The sequence below is a fragment of the Rutidosis leptorrhynchoides genome, chromosome 2, assembly GCF_046630445.1.
Source record: "Rutidosis leptorrhynchoides isolate AG116_Rl617_1_P2 chromosome 2, CSIRO_AGI_Rlap_v1, whole genome shotgun sequence".
NCBI classification, from domain to species: Eukaryota; Viridiplantae; Streptophyta; class Magnoliopsida; order Asterales; family Asteraceae; genus Rutidosis; species Rutidosis leptorrhynchoides.
In genome coordinates, this window is record NC_092334.1 from 461,049,240 (window position 1) to 461,071,892 (window position 22,653).

General features: G+C 34.4%; 1 protein-coding gene across 1 annotated transcript; it reads right to left on the reverse strand.

The window, feature by feature from the left end:
• Positions 1–148: 148 nt before the first annotated feature.
• Positions 149–21,701, reverse strand: LOC139889319 (uncharacterized). The gene is made up of 5 exons (XM_071872278.1): positions 21,672–21,701; positions 21,155–21,481; positions 19,777–19,855; positions 713–1,498; positions 149–363 (listed from the first exon to the last, which is right to left on the reverse strand). Exons 1-5 carry the CDS (start codon positions 21,699–21,701, stop codon positions 149–151), a joined length of 1,437 nt encoding a protein of 478 aa, XP_071728379.1.
• Positions 21,702–22,653: the final 952 nt, after the last annotated feature.

Below are 22,653 nucleotides of genomic sequence, written 5' to 3' on the forward strand. Positions count from 1 at the left end.
ACACAACTTTTGTTTAAGTTAATTTTGAGACCCGAGAGGTCTTCAAAACATTTTAGAATTTTTTAAAACATTTCTCACTTCCATTTTATTCCAATTTCCAAAGATGATCGTGTCATCCGCATATTGAAGATGAGATACGACCACTTTATCATTTCCCACTTCTACCCTTTTTATTAATGGCCACATTAAGGAGGTAGTTTAAACCCTCACTAGTGATAATGAAAAGAAACGGAGATAATGGATCACGTTGTCTAACTCCTCTTTTGGGGGAAAATTGGTCGGTAGGAGATCCGTTAACAAGAACGGATATTGAGGTCGAGTTAAGACAAGATAGGACCCATTTTATCCATTTAGCCCCAAAACCTATGAAACGCATGATGTTGGAAAGAAAATCCCAATCAATACAATCAAACTCCTTTTCAAAATCAACTTTAAAAATAAAACTTTTTTGTTTTTTTTAACTTTAGGTCATCAAGCGTTTCAAGTGCAATAAGAACCCCATCAAGTATGTTTCGGTCACGTATAAAAGCGCTTTGTTCTTGCCCGATTAGTCTAGGAATTATTTTTCGAATTCTATTTGCAAGGATTTTCGAGAGGATTTTATAACAACTCCCTATTAGACTAATGGGCCGGTAGTGAGAAAAGTTTAGTGGGTCGTTTACCTTGGGGATAAGAGTGATGAAGGATGCGTTGCACCCGTTGGAGATGTTACCTGATTTCCAGAACCAATTTAACGCGTTTAAGAGGTCGTCTTTTATGATTTCCCAATACTTGGTGTAGAAAGACAAGTTAAAACCATCTGGTCCCGGGGCCTTATTATAGCTGCAACTTTTGATGGCTGCCAACGTTTCCTGCTCATTAAACATTATTTCCAGATTGTCTGCCATTTGAGCATCGATTTTGGTACCGTCCCAATCGGATAATTTGTACTTGGCTGATCCTGCCTCTTGTAATAATGAAAGGAAGTGTGATCTTGCTTCAGCTTTGATGTCCGAAGGGGATGTTGACCATGTACCCGCTATGTTAGCACCGTGAATGTTGTTTTTGTGTTGTCGTCTACGAATAACCGAGTGAAAAAAGCTACTATTTTCATCTCCTTCTAGAGCCCACTTGAATCTCAATTTTTGTTTTAACATTTCACTTTGTGATTTTTCTTTAAGCATAAGTGTTTCGCGGTTTCTTATCCACTGTTGCCTGGAGTTCTCATCCGGGTTTGATGTCTCAGCTTTGATTTCCCACTCGTTAATAGCTTTTGTTAATTCCTCAATTTCAGCTTTTAAAATGCATTGTGATGTGGAGAACCGTTTTCGCAGTTCGAGCTTGACATTTTTTAATTTGTCCCGAAAAATGCAATCAGGCTTATAGCTATTTAGCTTGATTTCCCACGCCTTCTTGATTATGTCGTGTGCTTCCTTATGTTTTAGCCACTCATCAAAGATTTTAACGGGTTTAGGTTCGAAATCTACAATGCAATCTTTCAGAATGATCGGACAATGATCTGAATGTTTTTTTTTTATCAAGAATCAAAGTACTAAGATTCGGCCACTGTTGAAAGCAATTTTCTGATATCAAGAATTGTAAAGACCCAACTTCATTTTACCAAAAACACGACATAATTTTTTTTTTATAACAGACCATCTGGACGGCGTCCAGACCTCTGGACGGCGTCCAGTAACAAAGGACAGGACGGCGTCCAACAATCAGGGTCCAATAATACTAAAATGTTCTGTGACTGAACACACCCAACCCACGTTATACTGGACGGCATCTAGCCCATCTGGACGGCGTCCAGAAGACCTGATCAGCTCCATTTCATTTCAAAACACATTTAACACTTTAAATCAACAACCATCGCTTTGTAATAACCCAATCAAGTTTTACATCAACCAAACGTTAATTAAAAGTGTTTGCACCACAAATACGGGTTAAGACTCAATAACCCAACCCAATACCAAGAGCATAATCCCGGGGACTACCAAATCCCCAATCAGCGTCCAAACATCCAAAAGCTACCTAATCGAGCCCAAGCGCTCCTACGCATCTAGCCTAACAACTAGCTAGCTTCATGTCACAATACCTGTAAAAAGGTAAATGATGTCGTAGCGTGAGGGTACGAAATAGTATTATTTTTACTAGGAAATACTACAAAATATGACACAAGTTTTATTAATTTACGGATGGGATATACCTAAACCTTGCTACAACACTATAGGCAGTGTACCTAATCGTAGAGTAGTGTAGTTTTTAGTAAGTCCGGTTCGTTCCACAGGGAGCTGGTGATACTTACTATATTTTTATATAATTATTTTTGTACAACAATATAAAAATATATATATAATAATATATAAAAGTGGTAATATTATTATAAAAGGGGGGTTTTACCGTTTAATGACCGGTTTGTCGATTCTATATTTTAAGCGCAAAGATAAATGACGATAATTAAAGTGCGTAAAATAATGACAATAAATAAAATGACAGTAAATAAAATTGCGAGTAATAAAATGACAGTAAATAAAGATACGATGAGAAATACAATAAAAGAATTATGCTTATTTAAACTTCCGTAATCATGATGTTTGACGTGTTGATTTTAGTTTTATTCCCATGGGTTAATTGTCCTTTGTCCTGGATTATTTAATATGTCCGTCTGGTTTTTGTCCATAACAGTCCATCAGTCATAAATATAAAATGCGAGTGCCCTCGTCAAATTATTATTATACCCGAAGTTAAATATTCCAACTAATTGGGGATTCGAATTGTAACAAGGTTTTAATACTTTGTTTAATGAATACACCAGGTTATCGACTGCGTGTAAACCAAGGTTTTACTACTTTGTTAACAATTACACCAATTACCCTTGAATGTAATTTCACCCCTGTTTTAATTATTCTAGTGGCTATTAATCCATTCCCGTGTCCGGTTAAATGAACGATTATTCGTACATATAAATACCCCGCCCATCGTGTCCGATCGAGTGTATATGGTAATTTATAGGGACGCCCAATTGTAAATCTTTATATTAACATTAACAAACTATCATTTAGTTAAACAAATATAAAGCCCATTAATAGCTCATAGTATAATTTCCACAAGTGTCGTTCTTTTGTCCAAACCCCAATTATGATACAAAGCCCAATTACCCAATTTTAATATTTTTAGCCCAACATCATGATTACTTCGTCTTAAATAAGCATAATAATAACTTAAGTACGAGACATTAATTTAAAAAGAAGAACATAGCTTACATTGATTATTTATCGCGTAGTGTTACACGGACAGAGCTCCGACTTTAAAACCCGTAAAAATAACTTTTACATTACCCAATCTAATCTAATATACATCTAATCTATGCTATATATATATATATATATATATTTATTTATTTATTACAACGGAGTATTATATGTATATGTTTATTTTTGTGTGTTTAAAACTCGTCCAAAACACTGGCTTTTATAGAGACCTGACCACCTTTTTCTCTCCATGCAAGTTGCATGAGTTTTAGTGCATTTGCCATGCAACTTGCATGGCCTTGGATTCCAGCTCAAATTTTGGAAGTTTACATGCCGACATAGATATATAATATAAATATAAAATATAAAATATAAATAATTAATATAATTATTTATATATTATATTATATTCTTGTGCATAGCAGACTCGTAATTTTTGGTCCATTGCGTCGGGCGTTTCTTCTTGGCTCAGGTCCCGGTTCCGGATTTTCGATCGTCCTTGCGTACTATTTTATATCGCGTACTTTGCATTTTGTAACTTGTACTCTTGTCATTTTTAGACGTTCTTCATCAATATTTTGAACCTTTTTAATTGTATCTTGTACATTTGAGCTTTTTGGACCTTTTTGTCTTCAATTCTTCGTTTTCGCCTTTTGTCTTCACCTTTTATTATTTAAACGAATATCACTTGTAAATAGAACAATTGCAACTAAAAGCTTGTCTTTCTTGAGGAATAATGCTATGAATTATATGTTCGTTTTTAGCATTATCAAATATTCCCACACTTGAGCGTTGCTTGTCCTCAAGCAATATTGTCTTGAAATACTAGAATCACTTCTTTATTCTTCATACTTTGTACATCAGTGATTTCTATACGGTGGTATAAACAATGGTAGTGACGATATGGTTTACAGTCCCACATGACTATAAAAATTTAGATCCATTAAGGAAATTGGATCTTTATGAAAACATTTGATCTTTTGAAATCTAGTTTTTACCCTAGATAAGTTTTCCGGAATAACCCTTTACCGGTGTTTGCAAAATATTTTTGTGGGTTTGGTGGGTTTCAGATTTGAAAATTTTAGCTCAAAACTCGCGGTTTTGTGTCATCCACTTGCTAACCTTGTATTAGGAAAGCAACACGTCCAGTTTACTTGTCCCGTATATTACCTTTCGGCAAACTACCGTCCGGTTGTAAAGGAAAGCGTTGAACAAGAAACTGTTAAGGCAATGTCCCGTGACATGCTTTTGATTATGGTCTATAACGTGTCGGACGCAATTACTATCCTTGGTAGGAGCAATAGTAAAGCTCACCCTTATAATTTTTCGGTCTGGCACAAGGTCCTGTCTTCGACCATGCTATGCAACCACCGTTCTTACGGTTGACACCCGATTTGGTTCAGGTGACCTAATGAATTCCAGGTGAATTCCTAGGATTTTACGTTCAATGGTAATGAATGCATTGAAAATAGGGTTTTCAGAAAACAAATCGGTTTGTAATTTTGATCAAAATATTTTCTCGTTTAAGCTCGAGTTTAGATATCATTGAATTCCATGAGTTTGTAATTCTCAATCTTTAAGGTCAATCTCAAGGATTGAGTAATATCAGGCTTAAAAGCTGATTTTTGATCTTTAAGGAGATTATCCTTTCTGGGGATCTGATTCATTAGTCTTATCCAGCTAATTTGCACGGTGCCTCCCCATTGTACGAGATAAATCCTTCTCATGGTTAGGATAAATCTGACCACTTGGCGACCCTGTTTAATGCTGAGGTCCGTGGATTTCCTGCTGATTTTAGTGATGACTTTTCTAGATTTTTCGTCAACCTACAGCTGGTCTGAACGACAACTTCATGACCTAAATCAAGAAGCGCGTTTCTTTTTCGGAAGACTTTACTTCCTTTTAATGATGGAATTGATTCATCGTGTAGATCCATCTCTTCTTTTCTTTCATCGGGTAAAACAGTTTAGTTTAGTCCAAAGCAAAAGTATTTTCAGTTATTTGTTACAAATATATGTGACATATGTTTAAAATAACTTGGTAAATTTTCCCACACTTGGCTTTTATTTTCCTTTTTATCGTCCTCTATTCCATTTTAAATGAATTTTAACATTTTAGTTTGTTTCTCAATTTATGTCCTTTCCGAGGTAACAATAATTTCGGTGTTAAAACCTAGTTTTATCGTTCATAAATATGTATAAACATGATTTTGAATTCATTTAATTGAAAATTTTGAAAAATTTTACTAGAATTGGGTAGTCAGTATATAAGACTAGGGCTGTTCTTTTTTATCAGAGAGCACTAGATTCTAATACAACTACTGCTTTACTAGTATTTTTAATGGTAACCAAGTGTTTAATATAAAAATTTTAAAATCCGAAAGAATTTAACCCCTTCCCACACTTAAGATCTTGCAATGCCCTCATTTGCAAGAAATCAGTAACAATTTAAATTATTGAGGGTGATTTGTGTGAAAATGATAAAATTTTTTACCAAAGTTTCCAAATATATTGGCGTTTGTTTGCTGAATGATAAATGGTGCACGTCATTTGTTCATTCCGTCTTGTTGTTATTTCTCATACATTTTGCATCATTGTCGTCAAAATTACTTGCTTTTGCTGAACTTAATGCCAGTCTTTGAAAACGCGTTGTTTTACCCTGTTTTGTGCATAAAATAGAATACATACAATACAAATATAATCATACATGCAATTTGAAATGGAACTTTGGCATCCCACTTTCAAACTATAAGAAAAATATTAGTACACAATAATAATAGAAATATCAAACATTACATAAACGTAATAGAAATGTTAAGTGTTTTTAAAAAAAATAAAAATAAAAATTACCAACTTATCTCTACTGATCAGGAGGTGGGTTAGGAGGATAATTAGGATAGGGATCCCAATTCATGTTCGCGTCCGGGTTCCATGGCTGATTATAGGTGTACTGGTATGCTGCGTCATAATCATATGAATCATAGGGTGGTCTCATCTCTGGCTGATGTGCGGGATAGTATGCGGGTCGGGTCGGATAATACATCTCTCCAGGCTGCAACTGGCTTATAATTTGGCGCTGATGATAATCCCATCGGTCATGCTCTCGTTGCCGGGAATGCTCGTAGTCATTCCGGCGTTGCCATGCCTCGTACTGCATATGCCTATCATAGTTCGTCATGTATTCATCCTCCATACGAATACCTAAATCAAGAGCAGTCTCCCGAACAACTCCTATAATGTTGTTCGCCTCCTCCATCTCGTCATCCGAACCTCTCTCTACCTGTCGCTGAGGTCCCTCGTATCGATATACCCGACCACGTCTCATCAATAATACCCTTGCACCGTGATAAAGGTTTGAACTTATAGTTTCACCTCCGTCCTCTATTTCGTTCATTGGACCCCCTTGGTGCTTATCTACACCTAAATACTCTCCAATGAGAGTAATGAAAATACCACCACCTATAATACTCCCCGATTTCATCCCCGAAACTACATTAGCGAGATAATAACCAACACAATAGGGAATGTTAACGAAACTCCTCGGGTCTCTAATACACTTAAGGTAGAACAAATCGTTTACGGTCAATTTCTCCTTATTCCTACCCCTTTGTGTAATTGTGTTTGCTAAGAATCTATGAATCACCCGGAGTTCAGCTCTGTCTATATCTAAGTATGTATGATTTCCACTGGCGTGAAATTCATTAAAGTGTGACATACGCCTCCAGACAGCGTTAACATCAAATTCCCTATCTACCCTTTCTCCTTGGGCAATCAGGCTATTACAGTCGGGGCTCAAAAGTTCAGCAGGGGTGTAAATCTGTAAGGCCCTGGCTAAATCTATCATGGACATTCTGTACATGCGTCCACCTAACAGAAATCTAATAAAGCTTCTATCATCTATCCTCCTAACATCACTGTTTAACTTAATAGTACTAAGTAATTCTATACACCATTCCCTATATATGGTTCTACGAATGGAAAATAGGCGCATCCAATCGTTAAACTGAGAATTACCATACCTTTGCACCAATAATCCCCGAATCGGTTCGGCAAGGTCAACTGTTTCCAAAGGTACCCAGTCAATTGCCCTTGGCATTTCAACAACCTTATTGTAGAGAATGTGCATGTTCTTTTGATAATCTGGATACTCTATCCAACATCGATCAAATCTCAGATTTGGGTGTAACTGATCTTCATTAATGTCTAAGCTCAGAATCCTTTGATGTGGAGCAAATTGACGAAACTGATTCACGAATAATTGATCTTGATCGTGATAAGGAATATGTTGCTCCTCCTGTTCTTCTTCTTCTTGTTGCATATGTTGTTCTTGTTCATGAAACATTTGCGGTTCGGGCTCTGGTTGCCTGGATGATGATGCTCCTGAACCTCCAGTATCGGCTTTCTGCAAAACACATTAAACACAAAATTTTTGCATCCAAATATGCATTAGTGTTAGCAAAATAATAGCTTGAAACAATTATGATGACAATTATACATATTTTCCTAAAAATAACAATTATATACTTTTACATACGAAAATGTGTACAATGTTTTATCACATTTAAACTCTTAAACATGTCAACAATAATTATTATAACAATTAAACACTTGTTACATGGCATTCAAATCAAACTAGTGCTCATTTTCTTATTTTTGTCAAGTCTACACTTTGTCAAATAAGCATATACGAAAAATGTACATCAAGTTCATAAGCATTTATCTTAAATAACATGCCAAAATAATCACTACTAGCAATGAAACAAGTTTCAAATGGCCTTTATATCAAATTATCCAAGTTCATGAATTTTTAGACTTAAAAAGTCTACTTTAATTCTCAAAAACATGTTTAGGCTCAAAGTTTGGATCAATTAACTACCTAAACATGTTACACTACTTAATTTAGCAACAATTCATGACAAAAATCGGCCATAACCTGTTTATATCAAAAAGCCCCAAATTGCTCAAGAACACAAACCCTAGATTAAAAATTTGAAGTTTTTAGCTTCAATTCATGTTAAATAGCTTCTATCTAGGATATACATGCATAATATAACAACAATTTAGCTCTAATTACACCTAAATTTAACAAAATCAAAATATAAATTTTCTAGCTCAAGAACACAAAAATTCGAATTTAAAGAGATTAGGGGTGAAATCTTTACCTTTCTCCTGAAGGGGTTGAGACTACTGAATCTAGGCATGATTATTGTGAAGTTTTGCAAGAAATTTGGTGAAAAATGGCGGATTTTTGAGAGGATTTGGGAGAGTTTTCGTGTATATGTGTGTGTGTTGTGAAAGAAGCAGAACTCGGCTGCTTTTTGATCCTGTCCAGTTTTTAACAGCCATGCGAGTCGCATGGCTTAAGCCTTTCCCCCATGCGACTCGCATGGGGGTATTTTCCAGAATTTTTTTTTTTTTTTTTTTTTTTTTTTTTTTTTTTTTTTTTTTTTTTATATAAACCTTATACTTTTAAAACATATAATTAAATAAAATTTTAAAAATTTTGTTTCTTTTTAAGACGAAGTCGTTTCGGGACGATGCCCTAGTCCGTCCCTCGACAAAATTTTAAAATTTGTCTTTTTGTAGCGATTGTTTTAAAAGCTAAGATTTTTGGGTTTTTTAATGTTTTTGGCATACTTTAAATCAATAAGATTAAAAATAATGATAATAAAAGTTCTCGTCCCTCCCTCGGGTAAAGCAATTTCGGTTCAAAGACCTAGTCTTCAACTTACGACGAATTTTAAAAATCATATTCTTAACTTAATGAGATAAAGTAAATTTTTGTTTTTAAATTCACACAACTTAAATATAAAATTCAAAAAAAAAAAAAAAAAAAAAAAAAAAAAAAAATTAAAAATTAAAAATTCACACCAAACTTAATTTAAAAATTCATAAATTCATATCAAACTTATATTAATTTTTCAAATATTTATAATTTAAATATATTGTTTTTACAAAGTTTACAATATTAATTTAAGATTTAAATATTAATTTTTAAAAATATGGTAAAAATAAAATTAAAAATCTTTTTGTCTTTTTATCCCACTTTAATCAATCAAATATTATCAAAAATATGCGCCCCTCTTTTCGGTAAAGTAATTTCGGTTCCAAAACCTAATTTAACTCATGACGAATTTTTGAAATATTTTGGGTTGATTGATTAAAGATATTTATACCTTAAGAATAAACGTTAAATTTCGCAGTGATGTAATAAATTTTTGAATGATATCAATAATTTCGGTCGCCAAACCTAATTTTATTTAATACCAATTTAATACTTTTTAGCGAACAAATTAGCGTTTATTATCAAAAGGTTAAAAAATAAAAATAAAAATAAAAACAAAACTGTACAGACATACCTGTGAAATAGATTTCTTAGTTATATGATCTATTATATTCATAAGATAGTCGGTTTAATTGGTCTTCCATGGCTGCATAGGCGTAACCTCTAGCATTCATTGTCTTTTCTTCTAAACATATGAACGGTCCGTCTCTGCATAAAGTAACAAATTCGGTATTTGAATAGGTTTGATTATTTGAACATTTACCTCCATGTGACCATTTTCCGCATTTGTGACATTTTTCTAGGTGTCGTGCTCTTCTTTTCGCTGCGGATTTTGATTTTCCTTTACCAAATTGTAACTTATTATCTTCGCATCTGGATCCTTTTCTAACTCCGTCCATTCTTTCTCTGATTACTGATACTAATTCACTTGGTAGTATGTCATTATTTCTTTTAGTGATCAAAGCGTGTAGCATTAGACCATGGTTTAGTTCACAGGCAGTCTTCATTTCGTAAAAACCTAAAAAAAATAAAAATTCAGAATGGGGGGAGAAGACTAGTTCTTTAGGGTCTGCTAGGGAAAGACCATACGTGTTCCATTTTCGAGAACTACACGAAAACAGACAATCTAACTCTAACAGAAATACATATTATCCTTTAAAGACTTGATTCTCCCCACACTTAGTTAGCTGTGGTATCGAAATTGTGATTAACTTCGTTGTCGACTTCCATCGGACCCTGTATGTAATGTTTTACTCTGTGACCATTAACTTTAAATTCAATCCCATTTGAATTTATTAATTCTATCGTTCCGTATGGGAAAACTCTTTTGACTATGAATGGTCCAGACCATCTTGATTTCAATTTTCCAGGAAATAGCTTGAATCGTGAATTGAAAAGAAGAACTCTGTCTCCTTCTTTAAATTCTTTTGAACTTCTGATTCTTTTATCATGCCATTTCTTCGTTCTTTCTTTATAGATTAACGAATTTTCGTATGCTTCATGTCTTAATTCTTCTAATTCGTTTAGTTGACTTAATCGTAGACGTCCGGCTTCATGTAAATCAAGATTACATGTCTTCAAAGCCCAAAATGCTTTGTGTTCAATTTCTACTGGAAGATGACACGCTTTTCCATAAACAAGTCTAAAAGGTGTGGTTCCAATTGGAGTTTTGTAGGCTGTTCTAAAAGCCCAGAGTGCATCCTCCAATTTAATGGACCATTCCTTCGGATTTGATCCTACGGTTTTCTCTAGAATACGTTTTAAAGCTCGGTTGGTATTTTCAACTTGTCCACTTGTTTGTGGATGATATGCGGTGGAGATTTTATGAGTTACTCCATATCTTTTAAGAACTTTCTCAAGTTGATTATTACAGAAATGAGTACCCCGATCACTTATTAAAGCTTTCGGTGTTCCAAACCTTGCAAAAAGACGTTTTAAAAAGTTGACTACAACTCGTGCATCGTTAGTTGGGAGAGCTTGTGCTTCCGCCCATTTAGATACATAATCAATGGCTACGAGTATATATAAATTATTATGAGATTTTGGAAATGGACCCATAAAGTCAATACCCCAAATGTCAAATACTTCACATACTTGGATGACATTTTGTGGCATTTCATCACGTTGACTTATTTTTCCGGCCCTTTGACATGCATCACAGGATTTGCAAAGAAGGTGTGCGTCTTTGTAAATTGTAGGCCAATAGAATCCAGCTTCATAAACTTTTCTTGCTGTTAGTTGAGGCCCATAATGCCCTCCTGTTGGTCCTGTGTGACAATGGTTTAAAATTTTACTAGCTTCATCTCCAAATACACATCGGCGTATTATTCCATCGGGACAACTTTTAAACAGATGTGGATCTTCCCAGAAATAGTGTTTTATATCACTGAAGAATTTCTTTCGTCTTTGGTACGATAATCCTTTTTCAAGGAATCCACAAACTAAGTAGTTTGCATAGTCTGCAAACCATGGGATTTCTTTATAATCTATCTTCAATAGATATTCATCAGGAAAGTTGTCTTGTATGGCCGATTCATTCAGAACTTCTAATTCGGGATTTTCAAGACGAGAAAGATGATCAGCGGCGAGATTTTCTGCTCCTTTTTTATCTCGGATTTCAATATCAAACTCTTGTAAGAGTAAGATCCAACGGATTAATCTTGGTTTAGCATCTTGTTTTGAAAATAGGTATCTAAGAGCAGAATGGTCGGTATAGACCACCGTTTTTGCTAGAACGAGATATGATCGAAATTTGTCAAAAGCAAAGACAATAGCAAGGAGTTCTTTTTCAGTAGTTGTATAGTTCGTTTGTGCTCCTTGTAATGTCTTACTAGCATAATATATAGGTTGAAATCGTTTTTCAATCCTTTGTCCTAAAACGGCTCCCATTGCAAAATCACTTGCATCGCACATTAGTTCAAATGGTAGATTCCAATTTGGTGTTATCATGATCGGCGCATTAGTGAGTTTTTCTTTAAGAATATTAAAAGATTTGATACATTCATCTGAAAAGATGAATGGCGCATCCTTTTCTAGGAGTTTATTCATAGGAGTGGCAATTTTAGAAAAATCTTTTATAAAACGTCGGTAAAAACCGGCATGCCCTAGAAAACTCCTAACTCCTCTAACATTGGTGGGATGTGGAAGTTTAGCAATTACATCTACTTTAGCTCTATCCACTTCAATTCCTTCTTTTGAAATTTTATGTCCAAGAACTATGCCTTCTTTAACCATGAAATGGCATTTCTCCCAATTAAGTACTAGATTTGATTTTTCGCATCTAATTAGCATTCGTTCCAGATTAACTAGACATGATTTAAATGTATCACCGAAGACTGAAAAGTCATCCATGAATACTTCCATGCATTCTTCTATCATGTCGTGAAAAATCGCCATCATACACCTTTGAAAGGTTGCAGGGGCGTTACAAAGTCCAAATGGCATGCGTTTGTAAGCAAAAGTACCATAAGGGCACGTGAATGTGGTTTTCTCTTGATCCTCGGGTGCTATTGGAATTTGAAAATATCCGGAAAATCCATCTAGAAAACAATAGTAACTATTTCCGGCTAATCTTTCCAACATTTGATCTATGAAAGGTAAGGGAAAGTGATCTTTTCTGGTGGCGTCATTTAATTTTCTATAATCAATACATACACGCCATCCTGTTACAGTCCTAGTAGGAATAAGCTCATTTTTCTCATTTGTGATGACAGTCATACCACCCTTCTTAGGCACGCATTGAACTGGGCTTACCCATGGACTATCAGAAATTGGATATATCAAACCTGCATCTAGCAGCTTAATAATCTCTTTCTTAACTACATCTTGCATATTAGGATTTAGTCTTCGTTGGCGTTGCACATACGTTTTATGACCTTCTTCCATAAGGATTTTATGTGTGCAATACGAAGGACTTATTCCTTTAATATCATGAATCTTCCATGCAATGGCTGGTTTATGAGCTTTCAACACAGAAATGAGTTGTGATTTCTCATTTTCAGTAAGAGAAGACGATATTATTACAGGTAATTCAGATTCACCATGTAAATAAGCGTATTCCAAATGGTTTGGAAACGGCTTTAACTCTAATTTCGGAGGTTCTTCTATCGATGATTTATATCGATATCTGTCTTCTTCTTTTAGCATTTGAATTTCTTCTGTTGTTGGTTCATATCCATTAGCTATAAGTGTAGCTAACATTTCAGCTTCATCAATTGGTTCATTTCCTTCTCCTAAAGAACATTCTCCTGTTCCTTGTAATTCTGGAAATTCTTCTAATAATTCTGCATGTGCATCTATAGTTTGAATATAATAACATGTATCATCTGCAGATTGTGGTTGTTGCATGGCTCTATCCACTGAAAAGGTAACACTCTCATCCTCTATACTTAGGGTCAGTTTCTTACCGAACACGTCTATCATTGCTTTAGCCGTGTTTAAGAATGGTCTTCCTAATATGAGAGGAACTTGAGAATCTTCTTCCATGTCCAAAACAACAAAATCTACTGGAAATACTAAAGTACCAACTTTAACTAGCATGTTCTCCATTATCCCTCTAGGATATTTTATTGATCTATCGGCTAGTTGTATGCTTATTCTGGTTGGTTTCAATTCTCCAAGGTCTAGTTTAGCGTATAGTGAATACGGCATTAGATTTATACTAGCACCTAAGTCTGCCAATGCTTCTATTGAACTAAGACTACCCAGAAAACATGGAATTGTGAAACTTCCTGGATCAGATAGTTTTTCTGGTATCTTATTCAACAGCACTGCTGAACAATTAGCATTCATAGTTACAGCCGAGAGTTCTTCCATTTTCTTTCTATTCGTGATTAGATCTTTCAAGAATTTAGCATATCTTGGCATTCCTGAAATCACATCAATGAAAGGAAGATTTACATTTATTTGTTTAAACATATCCAAGAATTTGGATTGCTCGGCTTCAAGTTTTTCTTTCTTCATTTTACTTGGATAAGGAAGAGGTGGTTGGTATGGTTTAACATAAGGTTTATCCTTAACTGTGTTATCTTCATTAACCTTTTCAACTACCGGTTCTTTTTCCTTATCAGGTTGTGGTTCTTGTGGAGTAGGAATAGTTTCATCAGAAGTTACAGGTATTTCAGGTGGTTTAAGTGTTGTACCACTTCTTGTGGTAATAGCTTTAGCTGTTTCATTCCGGGGGTTAGCATTTGTATCACTAGGTAGACTTCCCGGTTTTCTTTCACCTATTAACCTTGCTAGGTTACTTACTTCTTGTTCCAGATTTTGAATAGAAGCTTGTTGATTTCTAAATGCTTGAGCATTTTGTTCATTGGTTTGTTTTTGAGATGTGAAAAACTGCGTTTGAGTTTCAACTAGCTTCGTCATCATTTCTTCTAAATTCGGCTTTTTATCATCGGTTTGTTGTGGTGGTTTGTTTTGAAAATTCGGTCTTTGCTGATTGTAAGTATTATTGGATAATTGTGGATTACTAGGACCTTGTTGGTTGTTGTATGGAATATTTCGGTTATAATTCTGGTTTTGATTGTAAATCGGTCTTGGCGGTTGATAATTATTCTGATAATTATTTCCAGGCCTTTGGTTTATGTATGAAATATTCTCTCTTTGTTCCATTGTTAATTCAATACTGAGACAATCTTTTGTCAAATGTGGTCCTCCACACTGCTCACAACTAATTCGTATAGCATGAATATCTTTAGTCATCTTTTCCATTCGTCTTTCGAAAGCATCTATCTTTGCCGAAATGGAATCTAAGTCATGGCTAGAATCGGCTCTAGCTGCTTTAGATGATCTAATGATATCTTTTTCTTGGTGCCACTCATGTGAGTGGGAAGCAGTATTATCAATAATTTTGTAAGCATCAGTTTCGGTTTTCTTCATAATAGAACCACCAGCTGCTATATCTATATCTTTCCTTGTAGTGATGTCGCATCCTTGGTAGAATATTTGTACTATTTGACAGGTGTCTAAACCATGTTGCGGACATCCTCTTAACAACTTTCCATATCTTGTCCACGCCTCATATAGAGTTTCATTTGGTTTCTGTGTGAACGTAACAATTTCTGCTTGAAGTCTTACGGCTTTAGATGCAGGAAAGAATTGTTTAAGAAATTTGTCAATTAAAACGTCCCATGTATCAATCGCCCCTTCAGGTAACGATTCCAACCAATCTTTGGCTTCTCCCTTTAAAGTCCAGGGAAATAACATGAGATATATCTGTTCATCCTCCACTTCTCGGATTTTAAATAGTGTGCAGATCCTATTAAAGGTACGTAGATGTTCATTTGGATCTTCCTTCGGCGCACCACTAAATTGGCATTGATTAGTCACCATGTGTAGAATTTGTCCTTTGATTTCATAATCTGGCGCATTAATGTCTGGATGAGTAATTGCGTGACCTTGGCCAGTGCGTTTAGCTCTCATTCGGTCTTCCATACTTAAAGGTTCCAGATTCTCCATAATTGAATTTGTTGAATCGGTATCACTAGATGATTCTGATTTAATGGTTCGTTCCTCAACAATCTCTGTTTGAATGATTGGTGGTTCCGGAGGAAAGTTTAATGGTTCAGGATCTACGAACCGTTCCTGAATATTTTCTGGATTCTCAATTGTGAGGTTTGTTTCAAAAACTGGATTATCGGAAATTTGAACTGAAGTACTTGGTCGACTGGATGACGATTCTAAAGAAAAATCAACGGCGGTTATATTTGTTAAACGATGTCTTGATCTAGTTACAGGTGGTGAACGTACAAAAGGTGATGAACGTCTTGCTCGGTGCATTCACTGAATATCCTATTAGTTTTTAAAAGGAAAGAAAAATTATAATAAGTTATCCAATTAATAGACTTTTCTGATTTTGCCCACGTTTCGAATAGCCAAAAGATGCAGCAGAGAGGCAGGATTCGTTTGGTCTCAATATAATTGAGGACTGTTTGGCTCCAATAACCCGGTCCACGTACAAATCCAACTATTACTACGAACCAGAAAATTTTTATGTCTATCAATTTAACTACTTAAAATAAATTTTCGTAATTTTAAGAAATTTAGATAAGAAGTAGAAAAAATTCTAAGTCCTAAAACTAGAATAGCGAGAAATAAGAGAGAAAAAGAGTTCGTCGAAAAAGGTCGAAAAAGAAAAATGGTTGAAAAATAAAAGGTGACGGAAAAATAAAAGAAACTTATAAAAACTTAAAAATACTTAACTAATTTAACCTTATTACTACAACTAACTTAAAATTATAATCGCAAATTGAAATTACTAATTGAAATGATAATTGATACATAGTAAAAGGTCTCTAAAAATATTAAAGCTTACAGGAAAAACTAAATCCCAAATGGAAATAACTTAAAAAGAAACTAAAACTTAAAAAGGCGTCGCAAAATTCTAAAGCACCTAAATCTTAGTCTAAAGAAAAAGCACTTAAGGAGTTCTACGGCGAAGCCTAAAAATATAGGAGTAAAAATAACTATAGCGAAAACTAAGTTTAAAATTAAATATGAGCTAAAAATACAAATATTACGCTACAACGATTAAAAAGGTACAAAATATTAAAAGTTATTAAAAGTTATAAAAATATTAGATTTTATAAAAATATTATTTTTATATTTTATAATTTAAAGTATTAAGTATTATATAATTAAAACTAGTTAAAAGTAATAATTAATTTAAATAACTAAAACTTAATTAATAATAATAAATAAAACTAGGGTTTAAATAATAATAATAAATTAATACGCATTAAATGCGAAATTAGGGTTTGAATGTGGCCCTGTCAGACCCCTCATGCGACTCGCATGGGGTTTAGTTGAAATCTCATGCGACTCGCATGGGGTTCGGATCCAGGCCAAAAGTTGGGCTGCTACAGTACCTTGGCCCGATTACTTTTTTTTTTTTTTTTTAAATTTAAATAGAATATATATATAATTAAAATAAAAACTTAAAATTAACTTAAAATACTTTATAATTTTATAAAAATAAAAGAAAAACTTAAAAAAAAATATATTTAAAATATATTTTTTTTTTTCGGTTTTAAAAGATTTTTTAATTTTTTATATCTTTTTAATTTTTAAACAAAAATATAAATTTTACAAAAACTAATTATAACTTAAAAATTAAAAATATGGCGTTTTGCTTCGGCGAAAAAGTCCCCGGCAGCGGCGCCAAAAACTTGATGTCGTAGCGTGAGGGTACGAAATAGTATTATTTTTACTAGGAAATACTACAAAATATGACACAAGTTTTATTAATTTACGGATGGGATATACCTAAACCTTGCTACAACACTATAGGCAGTGTACCTAATCGTAGAGTAGTGTAGTTTTTAGTAAGTCCGGTTCGTTCCACAGGGAGCTGGTGATACTTACTATATTTTTATATAATTATTTTTGTACAACAATATAAAAATATATATATAATAATATATAAAAGTGGTAATATTATTATAAAAGGGGGGTTTTACCGTTTAATGACCGGTTTGTCGATTCTATATTTTAAGCGCAAAGATAAATGACGATAATTAAAGTGCGTAAAATAATGACAATAAATAAAATGACAGTAAATAAAATTGCGAGTAATAAAATGACAGTAAATAAAGATACGATGAGAAATACAATAAAAGAATTATGCTTATTTAAACTTCCGTAATCATGATGTTTGACGTGTTGATTTTAGTTTTATTCCCATGGGTTAATTGTCCTTTGTCCTGGATTATTTAATATGTCCGTCTGGTTTTTGTCCATAACAGTCCATCAGTCATAAATATAAAATGCGAGTGCCCTCGTCAAATTATTATTATACCCGAAGTTAAATATTCCAACTAATTGGGGATTCGAATTGTAACAAGGTTTTAATACTTTGTTTAATGAATACACCAGGTTATCGACTGCGTGTAAACCAAGGTTTTACTACTTTGTTAACAATTACACCAATTACCCTTGAATGTAATTTCACCCCTGTTTTAATTATTCTAGTGGCTATTAATCCATTCCCGTGTCCGGTTAAATGAACGATTATTCGTACATATAAATACCCCGCCCATCGTGTCCGATCGAGTGTATATGGTAATTTATAGGGACGCCCAATTGTAAATCTTTATATTAACATTAACAAACTATCATTTAGTTAAACAAATATAAAGCCCATTAATAGCTCATAGTATAATTTCCACAAGTGTCGTTCTTTTGTCCAAACCCCAATTATGATACAAAGCCCAATTACCCAATTTTAATATTTTTAGCCCAACATCATGATTACTTCGTCTTAAATAAGCATAATAATAACTTAAGTACGAGACATTAATTTAAAAAGAAGAACATAGCTTACATTGATTATTTATCGCGTAGTGTTACACGGACAGAGCTCCGACTTTAAAACCCGTAAAAATAACTTTTACATTACCCAATCTAATCTAATATACATCTAATCTATGCTATATATATATATATATATATATTTATTTATTTATTACAACGGAGTATTATATGTATATGTTTATTTTTGTGTGTTTAAAACTCGTCCAAAACACTGGCTTTTATAGAGACCTGACCACCTTTTTCTCTCCATGCAAGTTGCATGAGTTTTAGTGCATTTGCCATGCAACTTGCATGGCCTTGGATTCCAGCTCAAATTTTGGAAGTTTACATGCCGACATAGATATATAATATAAATATAAAATATAAAATATAAATAATTAATATAATTATTTATATATTATATTATATTCTTGTGCATAGCAGACTCGTAATTTTTGGTCCATTGCGTCGGGCGTTTCTTCTTGGCTCAGGTCCCGGTTCCGGATTTTCGATCGTCCTTGCGTACTATTTTATATCGCGTACTTTGCATTTTGTAACTTGTACTCTTGTCATTTTTAGACGTTCTTCATCAATATTTTGAACCTTTTTAATTGTATCTTGTACATTTGAGCTTTTTGGACCTTTTTGTCTTCAATTCTTCGTTTTCGCCTTTTGTCTTCACCTTTTATTATTTAAACGAATATCACTTGTAAATAGAACAATTGCAACTAAAAGCTTGTCTTTCTTGAGGAATAATGCTATGAATTATATGTTCGTTTTTAGCATTATCAGTAAACAACGAGAGGGGTAAGCATAAAGCTTTGTGAATGCAATAATTATACATATACATATAATGTATCTACTTGCATACACTTACTTACATACCGCATACATGCTAGCAATATAATTAGCAAACCATCTCAAGTATAAAGCTAATAACCTCCAATATCGCAAGCTGGCATAACCAATAGCATATACTCAAACAATATAATATGCTACACTACAACAAATACACAAACCATATGGTTAACCATACTCGTGTCATGGTGCTACCGGCTCTTTGGTTCACATCACGTCTTGAGTCATAATCATGTTAAGGCGCTACCGGCTCTTTGATTCACACCTCAACAACTCATGCTATAGTGCTACCGGCTCTTTGGTTCACACTACAACACCCGCACTACGATGCTACCTGGTCTTTGGTTTACATCGTAGCACACTCGCACATGCTATGGAACTACCGGCTCTTTGGTTCATGCCATAGCATACAAATAAATACACTATATACATACATGCATAATTATTCCACTCACCTTGGAATGCCCACACAAGTCATGTATAACATGATTTCCATCCTCAAATCCGAGCAAGTAACCACCTATATCACACATATGTACAATATACACATAAATACACATTCTCTAAAAGAGAACCCGAAACAAGCATTCCCTTAGCCGAGGGATCAAACCTTGCTCGCCAACACCTGCCCATTTAACGCCTAATGGACACAAACTAATTACCACTTCGGGTGGTAATTCAAACCCACTCTACAAGTACAATTTAACACTTAAAGCACTTGATCTTACAAAACCAACCCATAAGTGCAAATTGACCCAAATTGCACTTAACCATTAAAACAAGTCAAGTTCGACCCATAAGCACCATTACTAGTGATTATGTCATAAAATCACCAATTTAACATTTGACACAAAAGTTTGACTTTCCATTTACCAAATTAGGTTTAGCTCACTTTGACTTGTCAAATTACACCCAAAACACCTACAATCATTAACAACTAGTGATTGTGTCTCAAAATCAACATTTGACACCAAAAATCAAGAACACTTAACCCATTTCAACATAAAACCCATTTTGAGCCATATTAGGGTTTACACCCCAAAATCAAGTCAACACAACACCAAAATCACTAGTACACAAGTGTTCTAAGGTTTAACCAACACGTGCAAGACCCAAACTTCAATTTCATCAATCGAAACCCTAAGTCACCCATTTAGGCTTACTTACATGAATCTTACCCAAAACCCCCAAATTTCACAATAAATGGGTTTATAACTCTAACTAACACAAACCCCTAACTCAAACAAGAATCAAATACTACAATTCGGATTAGGGTTTACCTCAAGCACCAAAACAAGCTCTAGTAGCTAGAAACACCAACAAGCACCAAGAACCACTATAATTTGGGCAAAAATCACCACCTTCATCACCATTTGAAGCTTCCTCTCTCTAGAACTCTCCTCTCTCTCTCTCTCTCTCTAAGATGTGATGAGATAGTTGTGGATGTGAAAATGATGCAAAAGTGGATCTAAAACTGATATTAAAGCCACAAATCAGTCCACAAGTGAAAAGACCAAAGTACCCCTTTTAATTTGAGTAAAATGCAGCTGCTGGCTCGTCAGGCTAGTTGGACGGCATCCAGAATGGCTGGGCGGCGTCCCAATGAACTGTGACTGAAACTGAAACTTGTTTGGTCGTAACTTTCAAACCGTAACTCCGTTTTCGATTAATCAAATATCGTTGGAAACGTAATACGATTTACTTTCCAATGGTAAGGTTTTAGAACACTAACTCAAACTTTATTTGGAGTCCAAATATATGCTTACATGCCTCGTAATTCGAATGACGTCCAAAATAACGTGTAACTGAAAACGGGATGTTACAAGAATCTGTCTATTTTGCTGAATTTTAACCATTGTCGCTTATTCTTGTATAAAGTCGACCACCAAGCGGAATGTCGATAAGGTCCTTCTTTTTGATGAAGTCATTAAACATGACTGCTCTGCTTTCAATAAACTCCGTTTTTTTCTTTCCGAATTGAATCTCACCTCATTGAAATCTCCCATTAGAATCCACATTGAGTTATCGTTACTCATAACATCGTTTAATTCATCCCACATTTTCTTTTTTCCTTCATCGGTGTGAGGACCATAAATATTAATTAAGATCAAGTCGGTACCTGCACTTTTCCACTTTCCTTTTACCGCAATAAAGGATTCACGCTCAACAAAATGGTTAGCAGTAAAAATCTTTGTGTCCCAAACAGTTAAGATTCCGCCCAAGTTTCCTTTAGAGTTTTTAACAGCGAATTTATGTCCATTGTTTCCCCATATTTTTTCAATCCAGTTTTCTGGGAAATTTCTACATTTGATTTCCTGTAATGCTATGATATTCGGTTTTTCTATGCTACAAAGTTTTCTAAACTAGTTTGTTTATTTTTATCCTCTAGCCCTAAACCTCTAATATTAAGAGATAGAATCTTCATTGTAAATAATTTTTTAAAAGTCACGAAAAGGTACCTTATTAGAATGATTCGGGATCAGTTTTCTTCTGTAGCCTTAGTACTGAGCTGACTTCATCAAGGTTCAGGGACATGTCTGACAATGAATGTGATCCTTTAGTTTTGTTGATTGACGAGTTTGGACGACTGGTAGGTTTTTGGGTGAGAGCTTTTTGGGTAGCAGTCTGGCTTTAGCTTTTACGTTTAGAATTTTTGAGGAAGCATTCCACTTTCTTAAATTATTCCAATTAACATCTGAAGAATTTAACGATGTATCAATATCATGGGATTTCTTCCTCTTTTTGTTTGCTACTTGGGGAGATAAAACGGATTGATGAAAAGTAGACGAATGTTTTTTTGATGGGATACGTCTACTAGATTTCTTTACGCGTTTGGAGAGAAAAACAAAGGGTTCAGTTTTTGTTTCTTTTGTGCAGGTTAAGTCGATATTAAAACAGAGATTTGCTAGGCCTAGTGGATTTTCATTTGTTGGGCTGTTGTGATTCATTTGGGCTAGGGGTAGAGGGGTTTGGGCTTTTGTATGTAGGTTGTTTATAATGTGGACTTAGGTGAGTGTCATATATTTTTGGGTCATTTACGGATGTTGGGCTGGAAGGTCTTATTGGGCTTGGTGGGTTGCGTATTGTATCCGTACAATGTGAGAGTGAGTGTGCCATAAGGGGATCAGTGAATGAGTTGCTCGAGATGTCGACAAATGTGTCTTCTTTTTCATCTTCTTTTTCATTTAATGGTTTTGTCTTGGAATTTATGTTGTCAACAGTGTGTTTTTGGTTTTCAAAATTGTCATTAATTGCTGAAGTGGAAACGTGGGTTTCATTGGCCGATGCTTCAGATCCGTTGGTCGTGGGGGTATTTTTGAGGTCAATAATTGGGGTAGGTTTTGTTGACGTGTCCAGATTGTCTTTTCCGTCGTCGATCAATTTTTCCGGTGCCGGATTTCTATCTTTGTCTTTTGAACTTTCCGCTGAGACAAAAATTTCATCTTCGTCCGATTTAGAGTCCACCGGTTCTAATTCCGATTGATTG

Bases quoted from the DNA above. Each gene is read 5' to 3' on its own strand.
- LOC139889319 (XM_071872278.1), bottom strand. From the start codon at position 21,701: ATGTCCCTGAACCTTGATGAAGTCAGCTCA. The intron at 21,482-21,671 runs GTACTAAGGCTA...ATAGCATTACAG, and splicing joins ACCTTGATGAAGTCAGCTCA to GAAATCAAATGTAGAAATTT. The intron at 364-712 runs GTAACATCTCCA...TGCGTTTCATAG, and splicing joins AAATTGGTTCTGGAAATCAG to GTTTTGGGGCTAAATGGATA.